This window comes from Pseudonaja textilis, chromosome 2, assembly GCF_049901715.1.
Source record: "Pseudonaja textilis isolate UNSWEBS1 chromosome 2, rPseTex1.2, whole genome shotgun sequence".
NCBI classification, from domain to species: domain Eukaryota; kingdom Metazoa; phylum Chordata; class Lepidosauria; order Squamata; family Elapidae; genus Pseudonaja; species Pseudonaja textilis.
Genome location: NC_141991.1, coordinates 198,698,055 through 198,712,420, shown reverse-complemented (window position 1 = coordinate 198,712,420; position 14,366 = coordinate 198,698,055). Strand labels below are relative to the sequence as shown.

At 37.7% G+C, this 14,366-nt stretch overlaps 1 protein-coding gene across 2 annotated transcripts in view; it reads left to right on the top strand.

Annotated features, from left to right (window-relative positions):
* PTCH1 (patched 1) overlaps positions 1–14,366 on the top strand; it is a 99,107-nt gene that overhangs the window by 70,634 nt on the left and 14,107 nt on the right. For both annotated transcript variants that reach the window (XM_087926819.1, XM_087926820.1), the window contains exons 15-19: positions 1,198–1,507; positions 5,121–5,269; positions 8,432–8,606; positions 10,666–10,946; positions 12,299–12,436. In XM_087926819.1, the coding sequence (XP_087782945.1) occupies positions 1,198–1,507; positions 5,121–5,269; positions 8,432–8,606; positions 10,666–10,946; positions 12,299–12,436 (1,053 nt within the window). The remainder of the gene's footprint in view (positions 1–1,197; positions 1,508–5,120; positions 5,270–8,431; positions 8,607–10,665; positions 10,947–12,298; positions 12,437–14,366) is intronic.

The following is a 14,366-nucleotide window of genomic DNA, read 5'->3' as shown; positions in this document are numbered from 1 at the left end:
AAGTGAATCACCACAGTTGTCAAGTTAGTAACATGGTTGTTAAGTGAATCTGGCTTCCCCATTGACTTCACTTGTGAGAAGGTCACAAAAAGTGATCACACAACCCGGGACACCAACCTTCATAAATATGAGTCAGTTGCCAAGTGGCCAAATTTTGATCATGTGATCATGGGGATGCTACAACGGTCATAAGTGTGAAAAATGGTCATAAGTCACTTTTTCCAGTGCTGGTGTAGTCAAACGGTCGCTAAAAGAACTGTTGTAAGTCAAGGACTACCTGTACAGTATGTGTAGATGTCAGACACATGGCTTGATCATTTGTGGTTCTAGATCCTTAGGATGCTTTTCCTTCCTAGGAAGTTGTATCTCAACTTTCGCATTATTGTTGCCATTTCAATTTCTCCTGTCGAAACATTTGACCAAACCATTAAGATTCCTTAAGGCTCTGGATTGAAAATGAGTAACTATAGGAGCAGGAGGAACACCTGAAGGCAAGGAATCAAAGTCAAAATTGAGACCATGATAATGTTATGAAAACCTTGTTCCCTTTTTATATATCTTGTTCACACAATGCATGTAAAGGAGGCAGGGATTTGATTGTGCAGTTGTGACTGCCATTCTGATGTCTCTGGTACTGTATTGATAAGGATTTGGGCATGTAAATGAAGCAGTTGTCCCAGGTGTTGCTGAATCTTAGCTCAGTTTGAATACTTTTACAAACAACATGGCTGCCATTAGGCTATTAAAAATACGCAGAGACTATTAATTAGGTCAACATATGTGAGTGGCACTAGATTAAGAATGCTATGCTAAACATTGGTGGAATCATGCATCACGTTGAACCATTGTTCTAACTATGGTTTGTTAAATAACCCATTAATTGCTGGGCTCACATATTGGGCTGATGCATGATTTATAATCTACCACAGCTAGCTGCATGCAACATGCTAAGCCTAAACTCAGCAAACTACAATTTGCTTGTTGGTACAATTTTGTCAGCTCAGTCAATGAATATATTGGCTCTGCTGAAAATAGTTTATGAAACCTGAGAAACCACATAGTCCTTATAGAAGTCATAGGTTATAACGTTAAATGGTTCCATATGCATCCTTTTGTAGCTTTTGTAGACCATGGTTTTTAAATGTTAAAAGCCATTTACTTATACATGCTTTTTTTCCTGCGTTTTTCCCCCCACAGATTATGGTCATTTGTCTTTTTCTGGGCTTACTTGGCCTCAGTCTTTATGGAACGACTCGTGTGAGAGATGGATTGGATCTCACAGACATTGTACCACGGGAAACTCGAGAGTATGAATTCATTGCAGCCCAGTTCAAATACTTCTCATTTTACCACATGTATATTGTTACCCAGAAAGCGGATTATCCCAACATCCAACAGTTACTTTATGAACTTCACAGAAGCTTCAGCAATGTGACCTACGTCTTATTGGAGGAAAACAAGCAACTTCCTAAAATGTGGTTGCATTATTTTAGAGATTGGCTGCAAGGTAAAACCAAACAGCAATAAATATATCTTTCTTGCTAATGTACTTGGCTATGGATGGATCATAACCAGGGGTGGGATGCTACTGGTTCGGCCCGATTTTATAGAACCTGTAGCTGCGAAGAACAGCTGACACCGAATTGGTTTGGTGTTTGGCCCACCCGCCTGCCCAGGCTCTAGGCTGTCCTTTATTCTCTGCTTTTCCTTCCTCGGTTGCTTTGCTTGGCACAGCTGAGGTTGAAAAAGCAGAAAACAAGAGGATTTTCAAACGCTGCGCACTGGAGCAGAGTGCTTGTCAGCTGTCCAGGCAGCAGAGCTAATGATTTCTTGCAAACACTGCACACACGATTGTCCCCAGTTCGAAGAACCAGCAAATCGCTCCACTGGCTGGCCCAGCCCCTCCCTGTCCACTCATTCCTTACCTGGCATGCGAACCCCCCAACCATTAGTTGTTCTGCTCTGCCAGGAGATTTAGATTAGCTAGAAACCAGGAAATCCTTGGATTTCTTGCTTTCTGGCTAATCTAAAAGCTGAGCCGAACCTTCTTCAGGACTGAATCTTTTCAGTGCAGACTCAAGTAGCCGATTGCAGATAGATAGATCTCTTAGTTAATCTGTGATTCTGTGAGCAACTCAATCTGCCTGCCTGCTTTGGGGTAAAAGTTGCTCTTTTTTTAGTAAAAAATTCAATATGTACATACATGGTATGTTCTGAGTTAATTTTGTGAGTTTGCTTGCTAGCAAATTTTATGTGACAGACTCAGATAACCGATTGCAGATAGATAGATCTCTAAGTGATTCTGTGAGCAACTCAATCTGCCTGCCTGCTTTGCCTGTTTTGGGTAAAAGTTGCTCTTTTTAAATAAAATAAATAAATATTTACATAAATATTTATAATAATTATATACAAGCCATGCCCACCAAGTCACATGATCACCAAGCCTTGCCCAGTCAACAAGCCACGCCCACCCAGTCACATGACCACCAAGCCACACCCACAAATTAGGCCATATTCACAGAACCGGTTGTTAAGAAATTTGAATCCCACCCCTGATCGTAACAATAATTGATGCTTTTCTCCTGTGTAATTTTTATGAAAATTGAGTTTTTTACCAATTATACAGATAGTCCTGTATAATTTATTTGCCAACAAGTCCTCACATTTATGAGGAGTTCTTTTTGAGGTCTGCAAAGCAAAGCAAAGCAAAAATAAAATCATGTGCAAAGTTGCAGTTTCATTTCGAGATCACTTTGCTTAATAACTGAGTTGGAGATCCCAGTTATAGTCACTCAACAAGGACTACTCATATTCTTTTTGAGACACCTACACTAATTTTATGCAGATAACTCAGTTATTTCTTTCTTTTAACTAAGAAAAGAAACGATTAATCTGCATTGAAATACAGTATATATATTCTCTCTGACCAACATTTCAGGGAATGCCAGATGGATATTCTACACACTAATCGGATAAATTCATATTATGCAATATATATCTATATCTATATCAGTATTTTTTTTTGGGGGGGGTGCAGCTTTGTAAATTAATTTCAAATAACTAGGGTCAATAGCCGTTCTCTCTTTCTCTAGCCAAGTTGTATGTGTTGTGTCTGGTTAGGTGTGCACCCTCTCAGTGTTTTTATTCCGAATGTCAAAGAGAAAGTTTTATTATAAATTTCTGCATGTGGAAAACTCTAAAGCAGAGGTGTCCAACCTCGGCAACTTTAAGACTTGTGGTCTTCAACTCTCAGAATTCCCTAGCCAGCTTGACTGGCTGTAGAATTCTGGGAGTTGAAGTCCACAAGTCTTAAAGTTGTCAAGGTTGGACACCCTTCTCTACAGGAAACAGAGAAAGAGATTGCAAACAAGAATGAGTACCCATGGTTGTGTCATTCAGACTCTGTTCTTCTTTCAGAGTTTCTTCCCTCTTTGTAGCTATGGCTAACCTATCAGTTCTGTAAGGATGGTTTTGATAACAGCCTCCCAGTGCAGCTGTGAGGTGGGTTGGTGGATCCCTCCCACCCTTCCCTTCTCTGCTTTAGACATGCGGTTGGTTCATCTGTTCTCACATAGCCTCCTTGCGCCGGGCTGTGGCTTCCTATTCTAAATCTGATCCAAATTTGCTCTGTGAGGTATTTTTTTCCCCTCAACCTCTCCCTTGGAAGGGGTGGCAAAGAGGAAAAGAACAGTTGAGAGTGAATAGGTGTTGGCTGTGATCTTTACACGTGCTGGCAGCAGATCCCACAACTTGTATTAGCTCCACAAGTTGAACAGATGGAACAAATTGACAAAATCATGTTCACTCATGCTGTGCTCAAGCAGGAGCTGGGTTGCTGTTTGAAGTTTGAATGGTGCGGTGTGAGTTTCTTTTTCCTCCAGCTTCGCGGTGGAATTTCTGGTCATGTTGTTGTATAACCTATGGCTTCAGCATCTAGTGGTAGCCGAAACAACTAAAGTCCTTTGTGTCTCCTCCCCGTTGTGTAATTCCTTTTAGGGTTATGAATGGATAAAACTTTTTTTTCAGATAATGGCCCCATTTCTGATTTTGTTATTACAGTTTTTTGGCTCAGTACCTGGATTGTATTTAAATGAAGCAATGAATTTTCCCTCTTAGCGTTTTGTTTGCAAGTTACTTGCTGCTTACGTCTTTCATTGTAGTTTTCAAGTCCGGTTCTTTACTGTGTGTGTGTTCTCATTTCTTATTAGCACACCGTACAGATAGTAACCCTGCTCATCGGAGTTCTGTCACAAAACATGGAGACTTTTTTTAAGTTTAAAAGAAATGTTTTACCAAACCTGTATTGGTTGTATACATTCTCTTCCTCTACGCATAAACATTAAGACTGAGCAGTCCTTCATATCTGATCTCCAAGAAATGTTTTGGAGAAGATAGGTACATGAACATAACACCTATTGCAACACATTAAAGCATCTGGCTGGTTTGGGGGCTGCTGCATTTTTGCATTCCCATATGCTCTGAAGTGCCTTTTACAGATCAAATTTGAAATACTGCATAGCTGAAGTGAGCTCGAGTGCCAGAGTAAATCTTGCACGCATGAAGTGCCTGCAAAGCTTGTTTTGTTATATACAAGCCATGTGTTCAGCCACACACACACACACAGTAGTGTTATGATGTCAATGTTTTCACGTGTGGAGAAGTTTAGCTAAGTGGGTGTGGGAGAATTGGGCTAGTTTTGAGACAGCAGGAGGTCTGTCTGGAACCCTGGCCTGGCAGCCTTCCATAGACAAGTTGGAAGATGGCGAAGGCAAGCTATGCAAGGCCTGCACTTCTGGGAGGCCAGTGTCTCAAGTTTAGGGCTCCCTCCCAAACATCTGCTTGGGAGGCAGGTGACAGTTCTCCAGCCAGACTCTTCTTGTTACAGGGCTATGGGGAGATACTGGAACAGACAGAACTAAGAGGCAAAAAGAACACTAGGAAAGTAATGGCAACGTTTCACAAGTCTTGTCAGCACTTACTCAAGAGCCGAAAACCTTGGAGTCCTGAAACCCTTTCTTTATTAGTTGGGAAAAAAAGTCTTGTTAGTCTCCTGTCTCTCTTCCATTTTGAGCTGGGTAGATGAGGATTTATTAACCAGTGGGAGTGTTGCCTTCCAACAGGTCTTCAAGAAGCTTTTGACAAAGACTGGAAATCTGGGAAGATCACCCTTCAGAGTTACAAAAATGGATCTGAAGACGCTGTTTTGGCTTACAAACTTCTAGTTCAGACTATTTCAAACATCCGAGATAAACCCCTTAACATGAGCCAGGTATGTTCAAAAATACAGTCGTATGTCTGTGGTTTCAAATGGGACAGTGCAAATGTTTCTTTATTCATGAACTCATTTACTCTTAAAACTTTAATGAACTTGGAAGACAATAGCTCTGAGCTGCTCCCATTTTTATAAGATCCCTGTATTTGCTCGGTAATTTTAACACACCAAAAGCAAAAGAAGTAATGAACAATGGTAGAAATAAGCTTAAGATAAATTGGCTGTTTAACCAATGTCAATATGCATGTGCTCACAACTAGCAATTGCTAGAATGAGTTCCAGTTGATTTCAGTTGACTATACTGAGCTGAAAATGTGCTCAGAATTGTTGAAAACATCCGGCTGATGACTGGTATGCTTGCTTCTTGACCTTTGGGATTGGCTGTATTCAGCTTCAGGCTCTGGGCAGCCTCCCAGGAACCACAGTGGAGCAATAAATACTATTCCCCCTCCTGGATGTTATGTTATATTGGCAATGAACCACATTACCTTCTCCCTCGTTTTCTTCCTTTCACCATATAAAATCTTATTCTATCCTTTGCCTAAGTGGTATGCAGCTACCTTAAACGGACTAGTTTGATGATGAGTTAATAGCATTTGTGCTATTTGTTATTGCCTCCTGAAGGAAAGCAAATTTGAAATCTCTGAAAAAAATGCACACAGGAATCCTTTCACCCTGAATAATGACTGCACAGGTTTTGGATATATTTTTCTAGAAAGTAGATTGGAGCTGTGGAGCTCTAGAGTTTCTTAAGTTATCAGCAATAGCATGGATCCTAGCCTGCTCATCACTTAATAGGAATCAGAATATAATTCTAATATTTCTCTACATTTTTTAGTTGTCTTGGGTGCTAGGATAGCCTTTTTTGAGGCCTTCACTAGGCCAAGAGCCATAGCTACTCTGTTATGGTGAGTTTGCTCCTAACTGTTGGGAAAAATCCAAAGAAAATGTTTCTCTTGTCTTAAATGACTTGATTCTGGAGTTTTGCACAGTGTGATTTAGACTTGTGTGCTTTTCATAATATTCATGAAGATATTGGGTATTGTCTAACGTTCTCTGATTATGAGTACACCAAGGATACAGATCTGTTTCTTCTTTAGACCGGAATCATGTAAAGCTCTGAAAGTTCTGAACAGATGCTTGGGAATTGAAGTCCACAAGTCTTTAAAGTTGCCAAGGTTAGACAACCCTGTTTTAAAGACAGGAACCCAACCAAAAGGTGTACTTCTTTTGTTGAGGATGAGTCACATTCTCCAAGAAGCAGAGCACAGCTGCTGTGGGAAGATTTATTGTTGGGACTCAGGATAGTTGCCATAGCTAGACTTGCTTGTTGGCAGCTTAGGCTGATTTACTGGCTAGCTAGAGCATTTCTTAAGGGGAGTAACTTCTAAGGTAGATTCCTGGGGTGCATTTTATATTTGTTTTCCTTTGCAAATCTGTTCAGAAATTACAATTAGTTCAGAATGTAGCTGCGCAATTATTGGAATGATTCAATGTGTACATTTTACATCAAACCCAAAAGTTTTTCCTAAGTTTGCTTTTTTGGGCAGGACCCAAAGGTGCTTTTTCAAGAGGTAACTGGACTTCCTTGTTTTTCTTTTTCTTTCTTTTTTCTTCTCTGGGCAGGAGTTGTAATTTTCAACCTTGAAAGGCTAGGCTCAGATTATCCAAAGTATATCTCTTGTCAAGTAGTGCTAGAGGTGGAGCTCTTGCCTCACAATCAGGAGGCTGTGAGTTCGATCCTTGGTAGAGGCAGCTATTTCTCTTTCTGGGCAGACTGAGAATATATCTGCTGGAAAAAAACCTCCACATTGGCAACAGGAAGGGCATCTGGCCAGTAAACACTCAGCTCCATTCAGTTGCCCAGACTCCACCCTGCAAGGGATTATAGGGTCGTTAAAAAAAGGATTATCTTTCTCTTGTCAGTCTTCCCACACACTGAAATAGGTTAGTTCTTATTGTCCCTTTCTCCTCTGAGTTCCCAGTAAACAGTGGAAAGCAGAATTCTGCCAATAAGGACAGTATATTTTACTGCATAGGATAAAATTAAATCTTTCCTGCCACAAATTAGATGATGATGATAATGATGATTGGCATCTGACATTTTTAAAATGGGCATTTTGTATATTTATGTTATTAGTGTGTCAGCCTTCATCAAGAAATCCATCAGAAGAAGGAGGCAGAACGGGGACATAAAATGAAATTAAAGAATTCCAAATGACTCTTAAAACTTAAAATACCAGTATAACAAATTTGGTAGGCCTGTGGCTCGCGATATAATTTCCTCTGCCTGAGAGAGATAAAATTGTTCTATGAGAACCTCAGGACCCATGAATTTTATTCTGCAAGTCTAGAAACAATTTGAAGACATAAAGTTGGTGGGTTAATTGATTCTAGATTCTAACTTTTTTAAAAAGCATTGTTGCCACTATTCTTTCAAATAATTAGAAAGCCTTAAAAATGAAAGTTGTGGCAGAATGAAGAACAAACCAAAAAGCCCCTTTCTTTTCTAGCACTACTGAATATCACAATTTTTGTAGTTTAACAAAGTAGATTTTGGTCAATTCATTTGCCTATTTGTCCCCCTGAAGAGAATATTCAGGATACATTCATCTGGTTTTTGATGCTGGGTATCTTCTAAATATGTAGGTCATAGGAGACAAGCGTTAGCAAAATTTGTACAGATGTTGTTTTATTTTTATAGCTCTCCTCCATTTACTGGGTGGCATTTCCTTCAGTGTTAACAACAGAGGTTAACTGCACACAGACGTCTGCAGGACTCTTGCCAGATTTTTTTTTCCTTCCCTTTTCTCAAAACCACCTTTAAATATATTTCTTGGCAGTTTGGTCATTTGCCCCTCTTGGCTGCAGACTGTGTATGAGAATTTAGGCTTAATTGGCTCAGTATTCATCTGGAACCTTCTTTTGATTTAATGTTTCTGACGAATTGCACGCAAAGCGTTTTACACCATTCCAAGCAGTTTGAAAAATCTGGATACAAAATATCTCCCATGCTGGGAATAATATGCTTGTGGTCTCTCTATAAAAATATGTTTCTCACAAACATATGTTCTGTGTGCTCTCATCTGCTGTGTGCCTCAGCCTTTTTGTGTTAAAGATTTGAGCAAGAGTGATTCTGAAAGACTTTGCATTTTTCAGTTGGCTAAACAGCGCTTGGTGGATGCAGATGGAATCATTAACCCAAAGGCCTTCTACATGTACCTAACAGCCTGGGTTAGCAATGATCCTGTGGCCTATGCCGCCTCTCAAGCCAACATCCGGCCCCACCGTCCAGAATGGGTCCATGATAAAGCAGACTATATGCCAGTAACCAGTAAGGAACCTTTTATTATAATATCTTGCTATTTATTCAAATGTCTCTGCTTTTCCTTCCAGGCTTAGCAGCTTTTAAGTCCACTGACATTTTCCAGGACTCTGATTATAAACAAAATAATATATATTGCTTTATTCTGTAAAAACTCAGGAGATAGATGTGGTTGTGTAATGTAGTAGAAGAATGCTGTACTGTAGTAGCATTTTGGAAAAAAATATTTAACAGTTTATATCAAAGTTTAAATCTTGCATTAAGTATTTCATTTCAGTAGGGCAAGCTCATTTTATAAGTAAGGGAAACCACCTAGTTCCATGCAGATTTTTTGTCATTGGGAATGATTGTAGGTTTGTTTGGAATCTGTCAGCAAGCAAAGAATTTCTGGAAAACTAGATTATTCTCTAACACCTACCTTGTATCTGTGAACTATAAGGGTGGGGATGAGAAGACATCTAAAAGAACTATATCCATTTTCCTTGCATTTTTCCTCAACCCTCTCTAAATAGCAATACTAATTTAATGTTGTTTTGACACTTGATTTATTGGTTGGGCTGCTCGCTAGTTATTGGGTGGCAGGCGTGAAGGAAGAAGTGAAGGGGTATTTACGGCAATACAACTGGATAACAAGGAAATTGTCCTTCTATCTCAATCCTAAAGCTCTTGGGCACCCAGCCAAATCGTGTCTTAATGAAAATTTATAGTTGAGATTATAATAGGGCAAACCATGTTTAGCAAGTCAAGGGAATGACCCTGCAGAGTCAGGAACACACAGCTAGTTTGCTCCAAAGCTAGTTATAAAAAGCTTTCTTTAGTGGGAGAAAAGAATGGGTTGTATGGTGGACTTAGCATTGCTTTCAAAAAGAGCATGAAAAATGTAGATATGCCATGTCATTAAAGGATAAAAAATTATGTATTTCCTGAATTAACTACTTGAAGTATTTAATCTTTCTTTGACTGACTCTCAAGGTTATTTTCAATAGCCAGAGAAAATGTAACAAATGTACAGTACTGGCTAATTTTAGCATTCAAAATATTTAACTGATAATCCTGGCCCTATTCACTGCTTCGTTGTAAATTGTTGGGATTATAGTGCTGTCAGCAATACAAGGATTTCAGAAGTATTACCCTTATATCAGAATGGTATAAAGGTACTTGAGATTTTGTAATTCCCTCAGTCCAAATATTAAACATAATTTAATCTGCAAATACTTGTGAGGTTGCTACTTAACGTGGCTTAATGTTGGCTGATAGCAAATTGTGAAACAAAATAGATTAAGTTGGATATTTTCAAATCCTTTCCATCCTAGTAGTTCGGCTTCCTATCTAAAATACTTTAAATAGAAGTATTTTATGCTTTGACAGTTTGTAAACAATGTGGGTACTTTTATAATATAACTTGTTCCAGGTTAATAGGAGAAGTTTAGAATATGGGTACAGAATTAATTAGTTAAAACAATGACAGACAATCTTATAGAATCATAAAGGCCAAAATGCATTAGAGCATCAACTTTCATGATCTGGTTCACATAAAATTAACCCACGGAAAATATGTTAGTTTATCTTTGCTTTTACGATGGACAAACTTACCAACTACTCTGAAATTCCCTACAATGTGCAGTAATGTTACAAAAATCTACTGTGTGATAATAAAAAAAAGTCAATTCTGAAGGATTTTTTTTTCTGTTTTGAGACAACGAGGACTCCAGCCCAAAAAAATTAGTGGTTTTAGAATACCGCTGCTATTTTCTCTTTAGAATGTTTTTTTCAGGATTTCTTTGTAGCATTCAAATATACACTGCATAGAATCCAATGGAGGCATGCATGAATGAAATCTGACATACCCTGTGCCTTTTTGTTATTCAGAGAACTGTATGTGTGGCATTTCACGGTGTATCCAAAGTCATATTTAAATGTAAATTACTACACTATGCTACTACGCACTACTATGCTAACACAGGACATCTAAACAATCACACTCATCTTTTTCCTTCTACATTCAGATTCTTTCCATGTGTATGTATAAAATATTTATATTTATTGTCCTTTTCCCTCCTTTCCTTAGTCCCAGAAGCTGAGCCTATTGAATATGCTCAATTTCCTTTCTACCTCAATGGACTGCGCGATACTTCTGATTTTGTGGAAGCAATAGAGAAAGTGAGAGCAATCTGCAATAATTATACTAGCCTTGGCATTCCCAGTTATCCAAATGGATATCCATTTCTCTTTTGGGAACAATATATAAGCCTTCGTCATTGGCTCCTCTTATCCATTAGCGTGGTTCTGGCCTGCACATTTCTGGTGTGTGCCCTCATTCTTCTGAACCCCTGGACAGCTGGGATCATTGTAAGTATTTGTTGAAGTCAAATTCCTTTTAGCCTAGCTCTAACTCAGGAAGGTTTTGTTTATGTCTGAGCTACTAGTGGAGTGTGTATATTGCATCATTCATGATATATTTATTCTACTTCTTGAGGGGGCAGGTTTTCTTGCTAAAGGTATATGCTGTAATAGCCTTAATATTTTGACCCAGTATTAAGTGGAAGTTTTAGAAATAAAGATGGCTAAAACATTTAGCTTTATCTAAATACCCTAGAAAATAAGGTAAAAATTATAACTTTTGTTTTTAAGTATGTACAGTATGTATTTGTAATGGACAATTTTGGCTTTGGGAATCATTTTCTTGTTTGAAACATCTTCATTTAAACCTATACAGCCTTTGCTGTTAGTTCGCAAGGTTTCAGGGATTCCAGATGAGAAATGCAAGCTAATCCCCAAAGCATGGCTCTCCTTAAACTGCACAGACTCTCTGAGCATCTGAGCACCCATTGACCTCTAATGCTAGTATAACTCATTATTTATAACATTTATAGGTTGCTCATTTTACCTCAAGGTAACTATAATCCTAGACTGTGGTGGGTATTATGCGACTCTTTCACTGTTGAGGAGTCTGGTTGTCGTTAACAATGTTCAACTCCAACGGGAGAGAAGAATGTGGCATAGTGCTGCTGAGTGTAAAATAAATAAATAAAATGGTGAATATAAACTGAACAGACAGACTACTTTTGTATATGTTCTGCGAAGCACCAAATGTCTTTCAGTACACTAGTATTCTTTTCAAGCAGAATGTTTGATGTTATTCTGCCTAAACTTTATGAACTTCTCTGCAACTTATAAAATGGTAGAGGTAAAAAATGATTACTGGGTTTCAGCCTATAGATTAGTATAACAGGTATGTAAAAAGGTAAATGTTTAGTCTAGAAGAGCTGTCTAAAGACTTGGCTGTGTATGTTATCAGTCATGAGTCATTAGCTTATAAAATAATTTATTGTGATTCCAACAGAAGTGGTTTTGGGTTATAGAAAGGAATTCTATCATTTGTACAGAATGTTTTGACCTCCTCCTACAGTTATCTACTTAGTCAAAATCTTGTATCTTTTTATATATCTATCTCAGTACTAGGACTGAATTAAGTAGAGGGTGAAACATTGCAAAAAAAATGAAGACTAACAAAGTTTTAGATTGCAGTGCCAAATTATAAACTTACCTTCAGAGGAAATTACTATATGACATTTCTAAGGATATAGACACTTAATATAATAACTTAAGGGTTTTAAAAAAAATAAGCTAGTTGTGCTTTGCATCTGTGCTTTTGTTTCTGCAACCTGATAAATCATTAACCACCATCCAAAATCTTTTAGGTGGTTGTACTGGCTCTTATGACGGTGGAACTCTTTGGCATGATGGGTCTAATTGGAATAAAACTAAGTGCAGTTCCTGTTGTCATCCTGATTGCATCTGTTGGAATTGGAGTGGAATTCACAGTTCATATTGCTTTGGTAGGTGGCAACATTGCTTCTAATTTCTGACATGAAATGTGTGTGTGTGTGGGGGGGGAATTGTTGTGCAGTTGTTCTAAAATCAAGTACAAATTTGCATACCACAATATGACCATATAAATAAATTGCAAATACTTTGCATGCAATAGCAAAACATTAAAATGTTTACGTATTTCTTAGTTATTTGTTTTCTTATGTTTTCTCAGTTAATTCATATAAACTAGAAGTATAAAAGTATGTCACATGCATGTTTAAATGTATGCGTTTTCCTTGTTTTGGGGTTGTTGTTTTTTTGAGAAGTTATCAAGAGGTGATACACACACACACACACACACACACACACAATTATTTTTCCAGATGAATTCATAAACTTTATCTCAGGCATTTGGGATATGTATACAATATTCTAATCAAATTGGTTTGTCTATTACCCCCATAATGTTGAAGATTTTTTTGAAAATATATTTAATGGGATGAGGAACTTCTACTTTGGGGTGTGTGTGCTTTTATATGTTTGCACAAATTCTCACATATTTATATTTACACTGGTACAAAGCAAATACCAAGGCTTTAAATTAGGAGTAATTTTATAGCATAATCAATTATGCCTATTTCCCAAAACAGATGGTTCTACGTACTCATATTAGTGTATGTGGAAACATAATTTTCTAGGTGTTAGTTTTCCCATCTGTGCCATTTGAGTGATGAAAATTTAAGCTATTACGTGAATTTCACTATCTCCTTGGCACCTACAGGAGGGTGTTTTAAACAGCACTAATTGTAGATTTTTGTTGTAGGAATTATAGTTGAAGATGTAACAGGTTAAATATCCTCTCCCATGCATTGCAGATTTATGTCTGTCATTCCCTCTCTGTCTCTGTCTCTCTCATACACAAACACACCCTAAAACTAGCACCAGGTACTATTTTTTAAAATGCTGACATACCTCAAGGTGATTAGTTTACATCTCATCTACTTATGCCTTTTATCTCCATGCCCCTAGTCATTTGCTACCAAAATACTTCAGGCAGCTGTCATGTAAGAATTAGAATAAAGCTACCAGATTTCTTTTAGAGTATTTTTCTTCCAGTTTGTGTCTTTATTTATTTTTTAATTGGATGGCAGAATTGAGGATGGGTTGAAAAAAACAAAACAAAAAAAGGTATAGAAAGCCCTAACTGCTACCTTTGTTTGTTTGGTTTTTTTGTAGCCCTGTTAAGTTAATATTTTTTGCCACTTGCCTTCTACCCCTTTTTAAAATTAAAAAACTGCCTGCTGATCTAGCACTTGGATGTCAGCTTTCTAATATCACGATGGAGCTTTACTTAAAATAGAAGACATATTTTAAAAGCATTCTTCCAGAATCACAACTGGAAATGAAAAGCATTACCAGAAGTCTAACAGGGGAACTACAAAAGTGTGAGGATAGCGGGCTGAACATAAAAAATAAAGTCATACAGAATATAAAATATTCAGTATTTAGCTATCAATAAATTGCAGTATGTAGTACTTAAAATGAATTTTTGCAAATGAATATTTCATTCATATCTACTCTCCTTTCTCTTGTTTTTCCCCCACATCTCACAGATGCATTCATTTTAGTGTGCTAAAACCTACACTGCATGTTTTTGTAACTCAGAACTTATAAAATGCAGTGACTATTGATCCATCCATTATTTGCATGTACAAATCCCAATTTCTGTCTCTTTAATTTTTCTATGAGCACAACTACAATGTACATTAATTCAGTGCTGTCCAGATGTTCGGAACTACAACTCCCACATGTCATTGTCATTGTCCATGCTTCCTAAGGTCAAGGGAAGTTGAAATCCAAACCATTATGTATAAGGGCTCTGTATATATAACATCAGAAATACATTGTTTTATCTAGCTGATGTTTTGCTGTATTATATTGATATATAACAATCTG